General features: G+C 46.2%; 1 protein-coding gene across 1 annotated transcript in view; it reads right to left on the bottom strand.

Moving 5' to 3' along the window:
* The window catches only part of LOC138497983 (1-phosphatidylinositol 4,5-bisphosphate phosphodiesterase gamma-1-like), a 738,955-nt gene that overhangs the window by 100,695 nt on the left and 623,959 nt on the right, over positions 1-14,301 (bottom strand). The window contains exons 24-26 of the mRNA XM_069621756.1: positions 9,581-9,647; positions 7,001-7,164; positions 2,868-2,964 (exon numbers count right to left, since the gene is read on the bottom strand). Of these exons, the coding sequence (XP_069477857.1) occupies positions 2,868-2,964; positions 7,001-7,164; positions 9,581-9,647 (328 nt within the window). The remainder of the gene's footprint in view (positions 1-2,867; positions 2,965-7,000; positions 7,165-9,580; positions 9,648-14,301) is intronic.

The raw sequence follows: 14,301 nt of genomic DNA, 5'->3' as shown, positions 1-14,301 counted from the left end.
AAGCCATCCACTTTTAAAGGGCCCTGTACATTACTGCCCCGTTCAAGCCTCATGTAACAAATAAAGACCTAGGATTCTGTGTTACAGGGAGGTGGAATAAAACCCTTGTCTGAGGATTCTGTGGCCCTTAAGGGGTGGCCACCCCCAGTGGGATGTCGCTTGCCCTGTTCCCTAGGGGGGTGTTAAACCTAGCAGGCTTACGTTCCTAGTCCCAAAGGGAATGTCTCCCCCTTGGGGAAAAGGCATACATTCCATGGATTCATCACACTGGATACAATGTTTACAGCTAATGTTGATGCTCAGTACCCATTTGGTACCTAATGCCTCCTGCACCCCCCCCCCCTGCTAACCTCTTTATGTCTCATTTATTTCTCCAAGGGGGCCTCCACTCGGTGGTGGCTTTCATCCCATGGGTCTACTCATTGCTCCATTGCGCTATTAATTGCATCCTCAATTGTAACAGGGAGCCCACTGCAGACCTGTCCATTACAGGGCATACTGATTGAGGCAACCCTACTGGGTATCAGCCGACAGAGAGGTATCTCTCTCTCTCTCTCTCTCTCTCTGTCTCTGTCTCTGTCTCTGTCTCTGTCTCTCTCTCTCTCTCTCTCTCTCCCTCACTCACTCACTCACTCACTTTTTCTCTTTTTCTAGTACAGTGTTTGAACTGATGGGGCCAACCTGAGTATCCCTAATGAGACCTCACAATGTTCCCCCTATATTCTGGGCTACTCACTACCTTCCCTATTATCAGAGTTCCCCAACACTAGTGTTAAAGGGACCCACAATCGGCAGGGCTCTTTTGCTGACAGGGCTTACCCAAGGATGCATCCTTGCAATGTTCCCATATATATTGGGGGCTCCAGGTCTCTGCTGCCCCATCCGTGCTGGGCTAATTTGCGCAAGTTTCACTTGCCTCATTTTAATTGGGTTTTCCCCTCATAGCCACTCTCCAAGGCTGTCTTCACAGTGTCCTTAAAGTCATGGGAGACTTCTGTAGAGTACCTCAATTACAGGAACCCTCTTCTAGCACACCTCTGGGGTCACCACTTCAGCACCACCCCCCACAGAGTGCCACACCTTGGCACCCTCGCCTTGGGATGTCTCACTCCTCCTGCAAGCTCTTCTTTCTCTCTCTGTGACTCCTTACTCTGCAAAAGGGTATTTTCTGATACTTAGTCACGGTCATCCTGGTGTCTTTGAGGGCCCTTAACCAGAATAAAACATTTTAGCACTTACGCTTTGAGGAAACTACATATAAAAAGAAATATACACGTTTCTGCGAGAAAGCCTTCCCTGCCCTCCCTTGTTTGATCTTTCTCCATTATAAGGATCACAGTTCTCTTCATACCAACCACCCCTCCTGTTTTCTGCTTGTAGGACGACTGCCCTCTATGAGTGAATTTAAAGGACTAATTGCCCTAGTCCAGGATTGTTGCCCTTTTAGTGAGACCCGTGAATGGATGTGACTGGGTAATTGTCCAGTGTCTTTTCTTGGTGGATTTTGTCTTTCTCCTTGTGTTGTCCAGTGTCAAAGCGTAATGTGGGAAGATGTACCTCATTCTCTCACACTGTGGACGTGGGTGTGTGTGAGTGTCCGAGTGACACTGTGGGCATGCCTGGATGGGGATGTCACATGGAATGTTATGCCTGCACTTGAGTGAGTGTTCGAGCAGTGACTATTAAATCTGGAGATGTTGAGGAGAGGACGTGCCGGGGTATACACCCATGATCATTCCCTCTAATTTATCTTACCTCTTACTTGGAATGAAGACTGTACCGGAAAACTACACTGGACTTAGTTGGAATAAACATCTTGGTACCAACCTCTGTCCTGCATCTTCCTGACCCTCCATTGCCATTTCTCACACAGTGGTACCATCCTTGATCACTCATGTTACCCATAACAGGACTTGCACTTTGTATCCCTGTGGGCCCTGCCCTGAGACATGCTTAGTTGCAGCAGTGTATTTGGGCTGAAGGCTTACTCCAGTAAAGCCCTGGTTGCATTACAAATGCAGAGGGGATTATGGCTCTTACTGGTACCATAGAGGGCAGTTATCGGATAATACGACCTACGTTAAAAGGGCTGCAGGTCGCCATTCTTTGCGGGCCCCCCAAGCTTTTCCGGTTGCATGGATTTCACTGCGTGGACTTTGGTTCCGCATGTGACTCCATAGCTGATCCAGGCTGGGGTATGGTGACTGACACATGTGGAAGGACGGTGGCAGGCCAGCGAACATAGCAGTAAAAAGAAACCAGTATGCACACGCGCATAATATATTAATTGGTGCAGTGCCACCGACATTGACATAGAAAAGCTAACACATTGCGGGCAGACCGAGAACAATGAGAAAAGCTATGCATTAGCTCTAGACCTACCATAACTTCTCCCATTCAATGACATGCAAAACATGGCTTCCCCGCCTGTGTGTTTGCCATGTTCCAGAGAACGAGCCATTCAGTAGGAGTAGTAGATGGACTTTTCAAGTGTATCTTAGAAGATTTAAGGATGATTTCACTAAAATGTGTAATGTTGATGATGGGGTAAGAAATACACACCCAAGGATCTATCAGTGGGTAACTAAGATGGACAGTGAGTGTATGCGCAGTCATGGATCTGTTTGGTAGCTATATTTTCACGCTCTACTCATGAGGCTGAGCACGGTTTAAATGGTGCTGTGCGAAGAACCTCTCTCTAATGACCGGATGGAAAGAGGATTCAACAGGAAAGGTAAACGCAGGGAGATCAATTAACATGAAACTTTGAGCTTGGCACTGGTACATACACACTAGTTGGCATGGCCTGGTATATTAGACACCAGTGGGCTTGCACATGGACAGGTAAGGCTTGTTGAGAACCTTACTTTCTTCGTCGAATGGAACTGGCCGGCAATAAACAACCAACTCTGAAAGCTCCAAGGCAATTTTCTTCCGCCGCTCCATGATCTTTCCCTCTTGCATCTGGGACAAACAAACAGAGACCGTCAGCGTAACTTAAGAGGCAATGGTAAAACAAAGGACCATTTAAATGGTAACATAGTGTTGAAAAGAAGAGAAAGTTATCTCTTGTCTGTGGATAAAACAGCAGAACATTTCAACTGTGGCAGAAACACAAAATAACTAGCAAATCCCACCCAAAAAAAAAAAAAAAAAAATTCAGCCAGCCCCCTACCCTTCCGGGGGGAGGGTTGGAGCCACTCATCACTGATTAGGTTATTCACCTATCCCACTTTCTTTTACTTGTAAGGAAGGCGGGTCGTGCAGAATGGTTCTGGGAGTACGAGGAGCTAGCGGGCTTCTGGAGCGTCTACTGGCAAGACTCACAGGACAGTGATTCCCAAATATGAAGGTAAGTATCCCCTCTACGGGTTCGAAATAACTTTTTGATAAAGATGCAAAGGAGGGAGAATGGGACTTCGGGCTATTGGGGTTTTTAAAGAAACAAAATGAACTTCTATGAGATGGGCAAGGTAGGGCTACTCTTATGGCTGAGGGAAACACCACAACACAGCTGGAAACCTATTTTCAGTTTTGCATTTTTCCGTATGTCTGGCATTGGTTATTCACAATATTGCATTCTGTAAACAGGAAAGCTCAGTGAAGAACCTTACACAAACTTCATATAAATGTAAAGATAACCTACCATCAATGTATTTATTTATTTCATTTATTGTTTGCTTGTTAGGCACTTATACAATAAGAAAATACTGTTTCAAAGCGCCTACAGGGCAGGGAGGGAGCAAGGGTGGGAAATACATTAAAACACAATATTTAAGAGCAGTGAGGGGAAAATGGGAGAGGGACAAACCTACTATGCCTGGTGAGTATTCAAAAGATGCAAGTGCAGAAAGGAAGAGGGAAGAGGGGGTAAGTACTGGGGAGTCCGAGCTCATGGGTGAGCCTGTGTAGATGCAAAGTGCTGTGGCTAGACAGGAGCTGGGCAGAATTGGTGTGGGAGGTCAGGGCCCTGAGGATGCATAAGGGCCCGGACACCCATTCAGCAACTGTGGGATTAGCAGAGGAGAGAAGATGGGAAGGGGGAGGAAAAGAGAAGAATTTGAGAAGATCCTGCTCAAGGCGCAGGCTACTCCATAGGAGGGAGCCCACAGAGGAAAGTGAACGACCCCCTGTCCACTGTTAAGCAGAACGCTTTACCCACAAAGAGTTGGTGCCAGAGGAACGATGTGGTGTAGAGGGAGAGTATTTAGTGAGGTAAAGTTGAAGATAGTGAGGTCCCCGGGCCCAGAGAGCCTTGTGGATGATGCAGAGGGATTTGAATTTAATCCGTGCAGCAGCCGGGAGCCAGTGAAGACTTTTTAGTACATGAGAGATGCGTCTCACTGCCCTATTCTGGATTAGCTGGCGGGGTCGCAGAGTGGCAGATGGTAGATTCAGGAGGAGGCTATTGCAGTAGTCAAGCCTAGAGAAAACCAGGGCTTGGGTCACATTGAGCCTCTGACGGAAAGTGAGAAAAGGTCAAGTTCCTTTGAGAAGCAAGAGCTGAAAGTGAGACTTCTTGGCAATGTCCTGAGTGTGGGGGAGGAAGGAGAGAGAGGAGTCGAAGATGACTCCAAGGTTTCTGGCTTCAGTTGAAGGTGCAGGGGGAGAGCCCATGGAGGAAGGCCAAAGTGAGGGAAAGAACGAGGGAGCAGGGGTCCCGATGGGTAGGATCTCAGTTTTACAGGCGTTGAGGCAGATATCCTTGGAGGCACACCAGGACTGGATGGCAGATAGGCAGTCGGGGATGATGGAGGGTGCAAGAAGGTCAGTAGGGAGTTTGATAAATAGCTGTGTGCCATCTGCGTAACACTGGAAGTTGGGAGGGGAAAGAGGAGATGAGGCATGAAATGAGTTAAAGGTAGATTTTAAAGAGCCAGGGGGAGATTATAAAGCCCTGGGGGACACCACAAGTGGAGAGGGAGGTATGAGAGGAAAAGGAGACCAGGATGACTTGGGAAGAGCGGTTATTGAGGAAAGAGGTCAGCCAGCCCAGTGCACATTCCGAGATAGCAAGTGTCTCGTGGAGTCTTTGTATGAGGATCAAATGGTTGACTGTGTCAAAGGCAGAGGAGAGATCGAGAAGGATAAGGACAGCTGGGGAGTTGGAGTCCAGAGATGCAAGCAGTCTTCACAGGTGTTCAGAAGAGCAGTTTCCTTGCCTCTTGATGCTCGGAATCCAGATTGATGGTCGTGGAGACCACCAACAAGTCCAGTGTGTGAGTTGAGTTGGAGCAAGGTCAGCTTCTCAATCAGCTTCCCCAGGAAGGGGGTGATGGAAATAGGGCTGTAGCTGACAGTGCAAGTAGGGTCAGAAAATGGCTTTTTCAGCAGTGGGAGCACAGGGGAGTGCTTAAGGGGGAGGGGAAAGATCCAGTGACAAATAGTGATTGCAGAAATCAGTGCAAGCAGAGGCAAGAGAGCCGATGTTATCCTTGATGGTCCTGGATAAGCAAGGGGAGACCTGCTTAGAAGAGACCTCCATGGAGAGGACAACTCTGTTAACTTCTTCAGGTGTGACAGGGGAGAAGGACGGAGGAGGGGGGAGTGTGGGATGGTTTGTGAGGGAGTATAGAAAGGGTGGTCAGGATATCCTGAGTTTTGGTGGCAAAGTGTGCTGCCAGTGCATTGCAGAGGGGCTGGGAAGGGGAGGAGGAGACGGTGGAAGGGTTGACTAGTTCCCTACAGATCTTAAAAAGTTCAGCCATGTTATTGGATGCGCCAGAGACCCGTGCCTGTATGTGGGCTCTTTTCTTTGCACGGATGGCGAGTCTGTATTACCTTTGGAGCAGGCGGCAGGCCAGTGTGTCAGAGGATGAGCCTGAGGTTAGCCACTTCTGTTCTGCTGACCTGCACTTTCTTTTCAGGGATGCAAGTTTGGTGTTGTACCAGGTGTTACGCTTAGAGGCAGGTTTCAGAGGGATCCTCATGACTGGGGCAAGAATGTCAAGCGTATTGGTGATGGAAAGATGGAGGTTGCTGAGAGCAGAGTCAGAGGTGGAAGGATTAAGGTGGAGGCGAAGGCAGCTGCAGTCACTCGTTTCTTCGGGTGGATGTTAGTGAACGAGCTTGGTGGGACTTTTCAGGGCGCGGGCAAGGGCCAAAGGGACCCATGTGGGCAGAGAGGAGAGAATGGTCTGACCAGGAGAGAGCGATAACTAGAGGGGGTGGGGGAGAGAGAGGTCAGAGTGTATGAGGGCATCCAAAGTGTGTTCAGCAGAGTGGGTTGGCCTGGAAGGGAGAATGGAGAGGGAAAGCGAGGTGCAGAGGTCAGGAAACAGAATGGATGCAGAGCCTGGGTAGTCCAGTTGAATGCTAAAATCACTGAGGAGGAGTAGGCTAAAGGTGGATGAAAGTAAGGAAGAGCAGAAGCTAGCCCATTCAGAGAGGAAATGGGTGGTGGCGCCTGGAGGCTGGTAGATGGTAGCAATGGTCAGGGTGGAGATGGGAGAGATGACCAACTTGCAAACCAGGCTTTCAAAGGAAAGATGGAAGGAAAGGTGGAAGCAGGAACCCAATCGGGGAAGATTAAGGCAACCCCCCTGCCAGTTCAATGAGGTTGAGGCTTGGAGATGATCTTGAAGCCGTCAGAGAGGAGGGAGTCAAAGACAGTGACTGAGCTGGCATTGAACCAAGTATCGGTAAGAGCAAGAATCTGAACTCCTGATGTACGAATGACTTGGTTTAATAATCCCAAATGCCCCAGGCATCCCATAGCATTTCATCACTGGCTGCAGCAATGGAAGTATATCTCACCTGAAGATGTTACCCTAAAACAATCATGCACCATGTAGATCAGGAGTCTGCAACCTGTGGCTCGCCAGATGTTTTGGACTATGAGTCCATGTTCCCTCACCAGTGCCTATTCTGGAAAGGGCTGATGGGGGGCTGTAGTCTTAAATATCTGGAGAGCCAAGGTTTGCAGACACTTGTTGCAGATAGACTCCACCTCATCCTGAGGATTAGTGAGGGTTGCAATCTGTCTGTATTTCTCACTCACCCTGGCATCAGCGCTTTGCGTTGCCTCCCGGATTTTGGCTACCCAGTCATTGAGCTCCTCCTGCGTGTCTGTAGCCACGTCCAGTGACTGCGTAGGGTGTGACATCTGCTGGGAGTGGATGGTGAAGACAAACTGTTTGGAGCTCCTTCCTTCCTTGGAGATCACTGCAAGAAAGGGATCCCATTACAGCAATGTATGGGAAGGGGGACGGGTGGGCTACTAGAGGTGCCCTGGTGGTAAGGGGGCATTTGGAGACATTGACATAGCACATTGCCATTGTGGAAAATGCCTTTATTGCACACAAAAATAAGTACCTTAGATTTCATGACCCTCTTGTGGGACCTGCTCGCCACTGCTTACAGGAGATAATACTGAGATAAAAATGCAATGGTGGTCTGTAAAATGGAAAATTTGCTTTTAATCTGAAGGGAGCCCTTCTGTTCTTAATCTAAAGCCTTGCTAGGAGAGTGGCTCTGTATAAAGGCAGGGGTACCCCAAAAGTGCCCCATATTAACACAGTTTGGAGTTGTCCTCATTGTTATTATGTCTCGTTTGGGACCTTATTGACCAACACCTCCCGATATCCAAAATGGAGGCTGTCTTTGTCCTACGTGAAGTCCTGAGGGGGGTCACATGACTCTACATTGTCAGTGTTTGAGTGTGAGCCAGAGGTTTAAGATTACTTCCAAACCTTCCAGCTATTACTTTTGTTTTGCTTTAGGACCCTGGTTCCACCTCCCCCTGGTACTCATGTCGCTTGAGCGCTGCACCAAACCTCCATCAAGAACACTTTGAGGTCACTGGCCCTTCTCCGGTGTGGTCTGGGGACGAAACACTTATAATACTCCTCCCTTCAGGTCTCAAGACACTGGTTCCAATGTGGGAATTCTGCTTTTGAGCTTGCCAGTATCGTAGAAACCAGCGTCTTTGGTGAGCATCAACAGCAACTCAGAAGACCTGACAACTACCTCCCACACTGCTGGATAGTATCCGTGGCTAGTTCCCTGTTGCATCGGTGCACCATCACTGAAGCCGTCGAGGATCTCTGGACAACATTACCGCTAGACCCCCTCTGAAACCCTGCGGCACGCCTGCACTAGAGCGTGCGCTGGGACTCTGGGATTCATCTTTCGTGCCTCTGGTGTTGCTTGAGTGCTTATTCATTGTCTTGATCCTCATTTGGTGCCCCCTCTTCAGATACAATGGTCTCCCACCCTTTCAGATACGATCGAAATATTGGGACTTTAACTACCTATAAAATGTTCTTCCTGTGAATTGATTTTTTAGAACTGTCAAGAACATTTAGTGACTTAAAAGTATTATTGCTTACTACACACATTGATCTGACAAGGTTTTACTCTGTGGTGAGGTTTCCCTTTTATCTATACAAGAGTATATATATTTTTTAAATACATAGTGTGTGGATAACCTTTTATTGTGTATTTATCAAAGTGTTTGCTGTAAATTCTGATCAGCATCTTCATCTTCTGAGTCTTACGCCTGGGCTACTTTGGCACCCTATCCCTTGAACAGGCTTATGTCAGGATATGTACAGTGACTACAGACACGTAATATCACCAGCAGATAGAAGGTTGTACAGAGAGTGACTGATCTGCATCCACCAGGAGCAGTTTTTAAGGTGAAAACCCAAAGAATAGGCTGACCAGCGGCCACTGTAGCATTCGGGGTTCTTCCCAATACGTTCTCCTCATCAAAGAGAATAACAAGCTCAATATATTTTGATGGAGGTAGAAAGGTTTATACTTTTGGGGTTTTATTGGTAAAGCACCCACATTAAAATGAACTGAAGTCTGGGTGCCTTGCCATATTTATGTCAGGATATGTACACACACCTCTAATATGACCAACAGATTGAATGTTTTCCTTTCATTTCCTCTAAACTTGGCAATTAACAGTATTAGCATTTTATGCCTCCAATGTTTGCAGTGACTTTCCTTTCCTCTCGCAGACCAGTGCTGTCATTTAGTTCTTCGGGGAATACTCTATTGCATGTTGTAATCCAAGTGCTACCACATGATGGAAGACAACACTTCTACGTCTTTAAAAATCAAAGTTGTTACATCGAAAAGAATAGTACAAATATAAAGAAAACGTATGTTGAAGGTGTATAAACCTATTAAGGAAGCTTAAATATTGTGATAACTATGCCGTGCTTTTCATAGGCCAGTAGCGATGGGGCACAGAGCTGGAATGTTGCTAGGTTTGTAAAAGATCTGGGGCTACACTAATGTCGGGACTGCCAGGACTCGGGGCTCGCTAGCCTTTTGGTTGTAGTCCCTGAGCTTCTATCCAGGGCTGCAACCAAAAGATCAGGGGCTCTAGCGTCCCCAGTCGCTCCCTAGCAACGCCTGTGGTTAGTCCCATTTTAGGGTTGCTTCAATGACATGGGTCTGGCTATGCCGTAATCCTACCAGATTTAGAGATGCTCCAGTCTGTAAAATAGATCACATTTGCTGCAGGAAAACCCAAACAATTCAAGGATGGAAAAACCAACAGAAGCACATGGTACTGATTAAATTAAAATGATGGTTACAAGCAGGCAACAATGAGCACACTCACCTACGTGACACGAAGGCACATCAATGAACCCTTTCAGAAAGTTTCCCAGAGGGCTGTTTTCAGCAGACTGGTGGAAGAAAGAAGAGAAGGTAGGAGTAAGAGAGAATTATGTACACACGTTCAGTAAATGAGGGCAGCAGATTCAGTAGGCAGTAGCACCAGCTGGGAAGCTGCAGCTTGAGTACGAGTCTATAGTGAACGCATGCCATTTTGGGGGCATGGAGGTGCTGGTAGCTTACCCCGAACATTTACAGGGTAGGAATGAGGTATTAATTTATTAGAAACAGCTTTACTTTTATTTTCGATTTGTTTTTGGGTGCAGCACTGATACGAGTAAGTGCAAATCCAACCGGACCTTGCTAGAAGGACCAAGAGCGATTTACAGGGGAAAGAAGGTGGATTGACACACGTGGGTCAGTTGAGGCCATCTATCAGACGTATCCAGTGATAGTATCACCGTTAAAATGGCCACCCGGCAATCAAACACTTTCCCCAAATATTGTAGGATTGGAGGTAATAATATATCATTATACCCGTCCTAGATTATTTGGGGAAAGAATTTTGGGGGTCAAGAAATAAGTCACCTACCTGGCTGACTTATTCACTGCAATATTATCACATGGGACCATATCATCTTAGTGTTAAATTCCAATCAGTTTTCTTGGCTTAAATCAAGAAAAGACAGAAAAATAAACACTGTTCTGATCTTGTCAGTGTATATCGTAGAAGAGAATCAAGTAATTCCTTTCTTTATTGTAGGTCCAGCATTATTTTCTTCTGGCCTTCTACAGCAAAAACTCTGAAATGAGCGCTGTTATCATGCTGCATGTATGCACTTTTGAAACAAGACAACTTTAAAAGATATTGCAGAAAGCCAGAAGAAAATAATTATGAGGATCATACCAGTAAGATCAGGACAGTAAATGTACACTGGCCAACCAAGAAATTTGACTGCATATGATACATCATTGGAGTACTCTACATTGGAATTCTAGCACTTTATCAAAAGATTTAATGAGCCCTGAAGAAGCTCGCTTACATAGCCACACAAATGCATGTGGTAAATGAGTGAAACGTGTGTAGGCAGGTAGAGGCACACAAACCTGAAATCAGAGATGTATGGTTTGAGAAAATGTGGCTGATTTTGTTTAGGTTATGACATTTTATGTAAGACAAGCATGGGCATATGATATACAGTGCCACACAAATCTGAAACACCTTTTGAGAACATTTGTATGGTATTGTTGATTTTATGTTTCAAAGACTTAACATTTTGATTTAATAAAGCCTTTAAAAGAATTCTTGCTGCACAGCTACTACTACATGATATAAACATATGAGATGAAAATGTGAGTGTAAAATGATTATTCAAAGTTCTAAGTAATCACGTAAAAAGAATGTGCCATTTGTCCGTATTTGAGAATATAAGTAATGTATGATTGTTGTATCTCTGATGAAACACAAGAAAAGGAATATCATATAATAATTTAAAAACAATCAGGAAAATTGCATCAGCACACTATCGGGCATATCTAGTATTGTTAGATATGGTTGGTAAGTTATCTAGCTATGATAATTTGTGGCCGGTCACATGGTTGCCGGTCTGTATGGCGTTCTTGCTCTTATGTTCTTTTTGGACATTATTAGCAATGCTGAAATGACAGAGAACTCTAAGGGCCCGATTTATGGAATTATTTGCGCATAAAATACCAGATTTGCGAGACAAAATGCATGCAGAATCGACGGCGCTGGATATTTTGCTGACTGCACGCGTCTCTCTGAGCGGCTGAGTGCCTTGCGCTAGAGACCCTGCAGGGCGTGGACAAGGCCTACACAGAGGGCGGATGTGTGGCCAGAACACGAAAAATGAGGAACAAAATGCCAAAAAGTGGGTGTTACGAGGGACAGCACGCAGGCAGTCCATGGCATGCCCACAAGGGTGCATGACAAAGCGTATTCATGGATGTGACGGCGCAATTTCTCGCCTGAGAAATGCCCACGCAAAGCCCTCAATCTCTCTGCCAACCGAAAGCAGGCGTACAGACTTGCGGGGTGGATTCGCAACTTTGGAGGTGAGTTTGCATGTCGGATTTAGGGGTGCATGCATGCAGGCGGGGTCCCGATCATAGTTAGGGGTGTACATACGCAGTGTATTGGGGTGCAGGAATGGTTTATGGGGCTTTGCACGCAGATTTTCCCGACTGATGACCGAGTTACAATAAATCCTATGCATGTTGTTGGGGTGCCGGTGACAGTTGCGGGTGACCCTGCGTAGGGTCCCCGAGCTGCAGGCCTGCTTGCGAGGGACCCCGCGCACTGTTTACAGGTTTCATGTATGTGTGTCTGGGGAGCATGCAAATGTAGCTGTTTCTGGCTGGTCTGACTTTACATGGGGGCATGTCGGGGACGTGTCAGGGGCGTTCCGGACTCGATTTACAACCACGGTTCCAGGAATACGCATAATGTGCAGCGTAACTTCTCGGCACCCATGCATTGCGGGATGAATGCGTACTTTTCCATGAAGCGCTCCCCAAGATTTTCATAACAAACTGACTGGGAAGCCATTGACTTAGAGGCATTTCGTTCAACTTTTACTCTAAGCTTCTGTTAATGGAGCGAACATTCAGAAAAGCAAAACTATAATTCCCAGAAAGCAAATCTGGACATAGTAAAGTGTCAAGTCTCCCAGAAATTCTTGAGAGAGGTTATGTTGGCCAGCAATGGAGAAGACCACACCCTAAGTAACCTGCTTGTCATTGAGGATTCAGGACATAAGAGGTTAGACATGCTGAAGCTCTCTTGTATTGTGTATTTGGGAAGAAACTAGAAACCTCAGCAAAATACAAAGGATTGTGTACAGTACAGAGGGCACAATTGCAGGTGGTGGACTAAGAGTATGTCAATCCTGATTGGAAAGCAATGTCCACATGGTAGAGAGAATGGGACAAGATGAGAGACTATTGAGGAAGACTATGGGCGCAAACTAGCTCTGGACGTTCTTTACTGTGGAGAGCGCCATGGGCGTAATTTTAGGGGGGGGGGACAAGGGTGTTTGTCCCTGCCAATGTTTGTGGCACACCATTTTGTACCACTCATTTGGCAGGTACTCCTTTCATTTTCAGCAAAGTTACCCCACTGGAGAGTGCCCACATGTCTCTGGCATTGCCTCGTCCGCCAGGTCCTCCACAACATGCTCTTAGTCTCAATTACCAACCAGAGAAGAGATCTTAAGTTTTGTGTGCACTAAGGAACGGATACAGAGTGGTACATCCAGATTATACACAGTAGGTGCAGAAGTCCTAGAAATCCTACTATAAAGTGAAGTGAGCGCTCCGTAATGTAAGATAAAGTATATGATACTATAACCACCAAAAGTACTTTCTGGTAGTAAATCCTTCTTTGTTGAAACACTGCTGGATGCAGAATGCTGGCTGGATTGATAAGGCCTGCTAATGAGAAAAGGGGGAGGCAGGTGGTGGATAGACTAGATCTCCATTGATTCATCATGGGAACGCCTCTTGCGGATCACAGAATTCTTGCACATCTGGGACTATGCACAAGGAGAACGTTCTAGCTGAAGCAACTGGCTTGAATAGAATGACTGCAGAGAGTTAGGCAATCTCAGATGGGGGGCGAGTGAGAACCTGCAATTATTTGTTATATAGAAGACTGATTGACAATGTATTACTCACAGAGATGTGTTGTCTCCCCTACCTTTCCTCTTTTGACTGAACCCTGGGAACACTTTTGAACCCAAATAATGCTTATTTATAATTGTTGATTGATGCATATAGAAATCCTGTCCTCTTGCGGGTGAGCTAACCAAGATTAATCATGTGATGAGGGGATTGGCCCTCACAGGTATAACAGAGTGTGCAGACAATTGTATGCGCTTGGCTTTGTTAATTTTTCCGGAAGGCTATCTACAAGTACACTGGTGGAGGCACTTAACTATTCGTTTTTTATGAATATTACTAATAGGGTATTTATTGAGTGAGGACCTAGATTCAGGAAGCAAGGGAGCGTTTTACAATCAGTGGATCTAACACGTGCAAGGAAGCACAGAAACGGGGTGCAGGGAGCTAACAACAGGGGAGGAAGACGGTGGGCAATGTGGCAGCAAGGGATCTACAAGCCATTAGGGAAGGAAGGATTGGGGAGCAGATCACTGAGTGTAAAGTAGGGTGGGGAGTGGAGGGTGTGTGGACTTAGGTGCAAGGCAGGAGCCATTCCTTGAGAGGTGGGTCTCGAGGTCCTTCCTGAACATTAAAAGTGAGGGGGTGAGTCTGACGTTGACAGGGAGGAGGTTCCAGGCTCTTGGGGGGGGGGGGGGGTAGACAGCGAAGGCCTGTCTTGTGGTATTTACATTTTAGTTTCCTTTCCTGGTTGAGTATTTATTTTAGTGTGAACTAGATATGGTTCCAATACATGAAATAGTAGTTACTAATTTTGGACCTAGTTAGGGTGCTGTATTTTGGTGGAGGCAGGAAGGAAGTACACTTTTTCATGTTTTGAGTTAAGACATTGGCAGTGAAAATAGTATCCATAGTTCAGTATCCTGATGTATCATGGGCCAGACGATAAAAATAATCACAATTTAGACTGGCCAATGAAGGGTCAAGGGGCTGCACATTCTGGAAATGTCAGACTTTGTCTATATTTGGCAGAATTTGGTAGAGCGGCACCTAGCAGGAGTCGGATTTTAACTCCTGTTCTTTTAC

This window comes from Ambystoma mexicanum, chromosome 5q, assembly GCF_040938575.1.
Source record: "Ambystoma mexicanum isolate Mex_15411 chromosome 5q, UKY_AmexF1_1, whole genome shotgun sequence".
NCBI classification, from domain to species: domain Eukaryota; kingdom Metazoa; phylum Chordata; class Amphibia; order Caudata; family Ambystomatidae; genus Ambystoma; species Ambystoma mexicanum.
The sequence above is the reverse complement of the archived record's forward strand: the minus strand, read 5'-3'. Positions and strand labels throughout refer to the sequence as shown.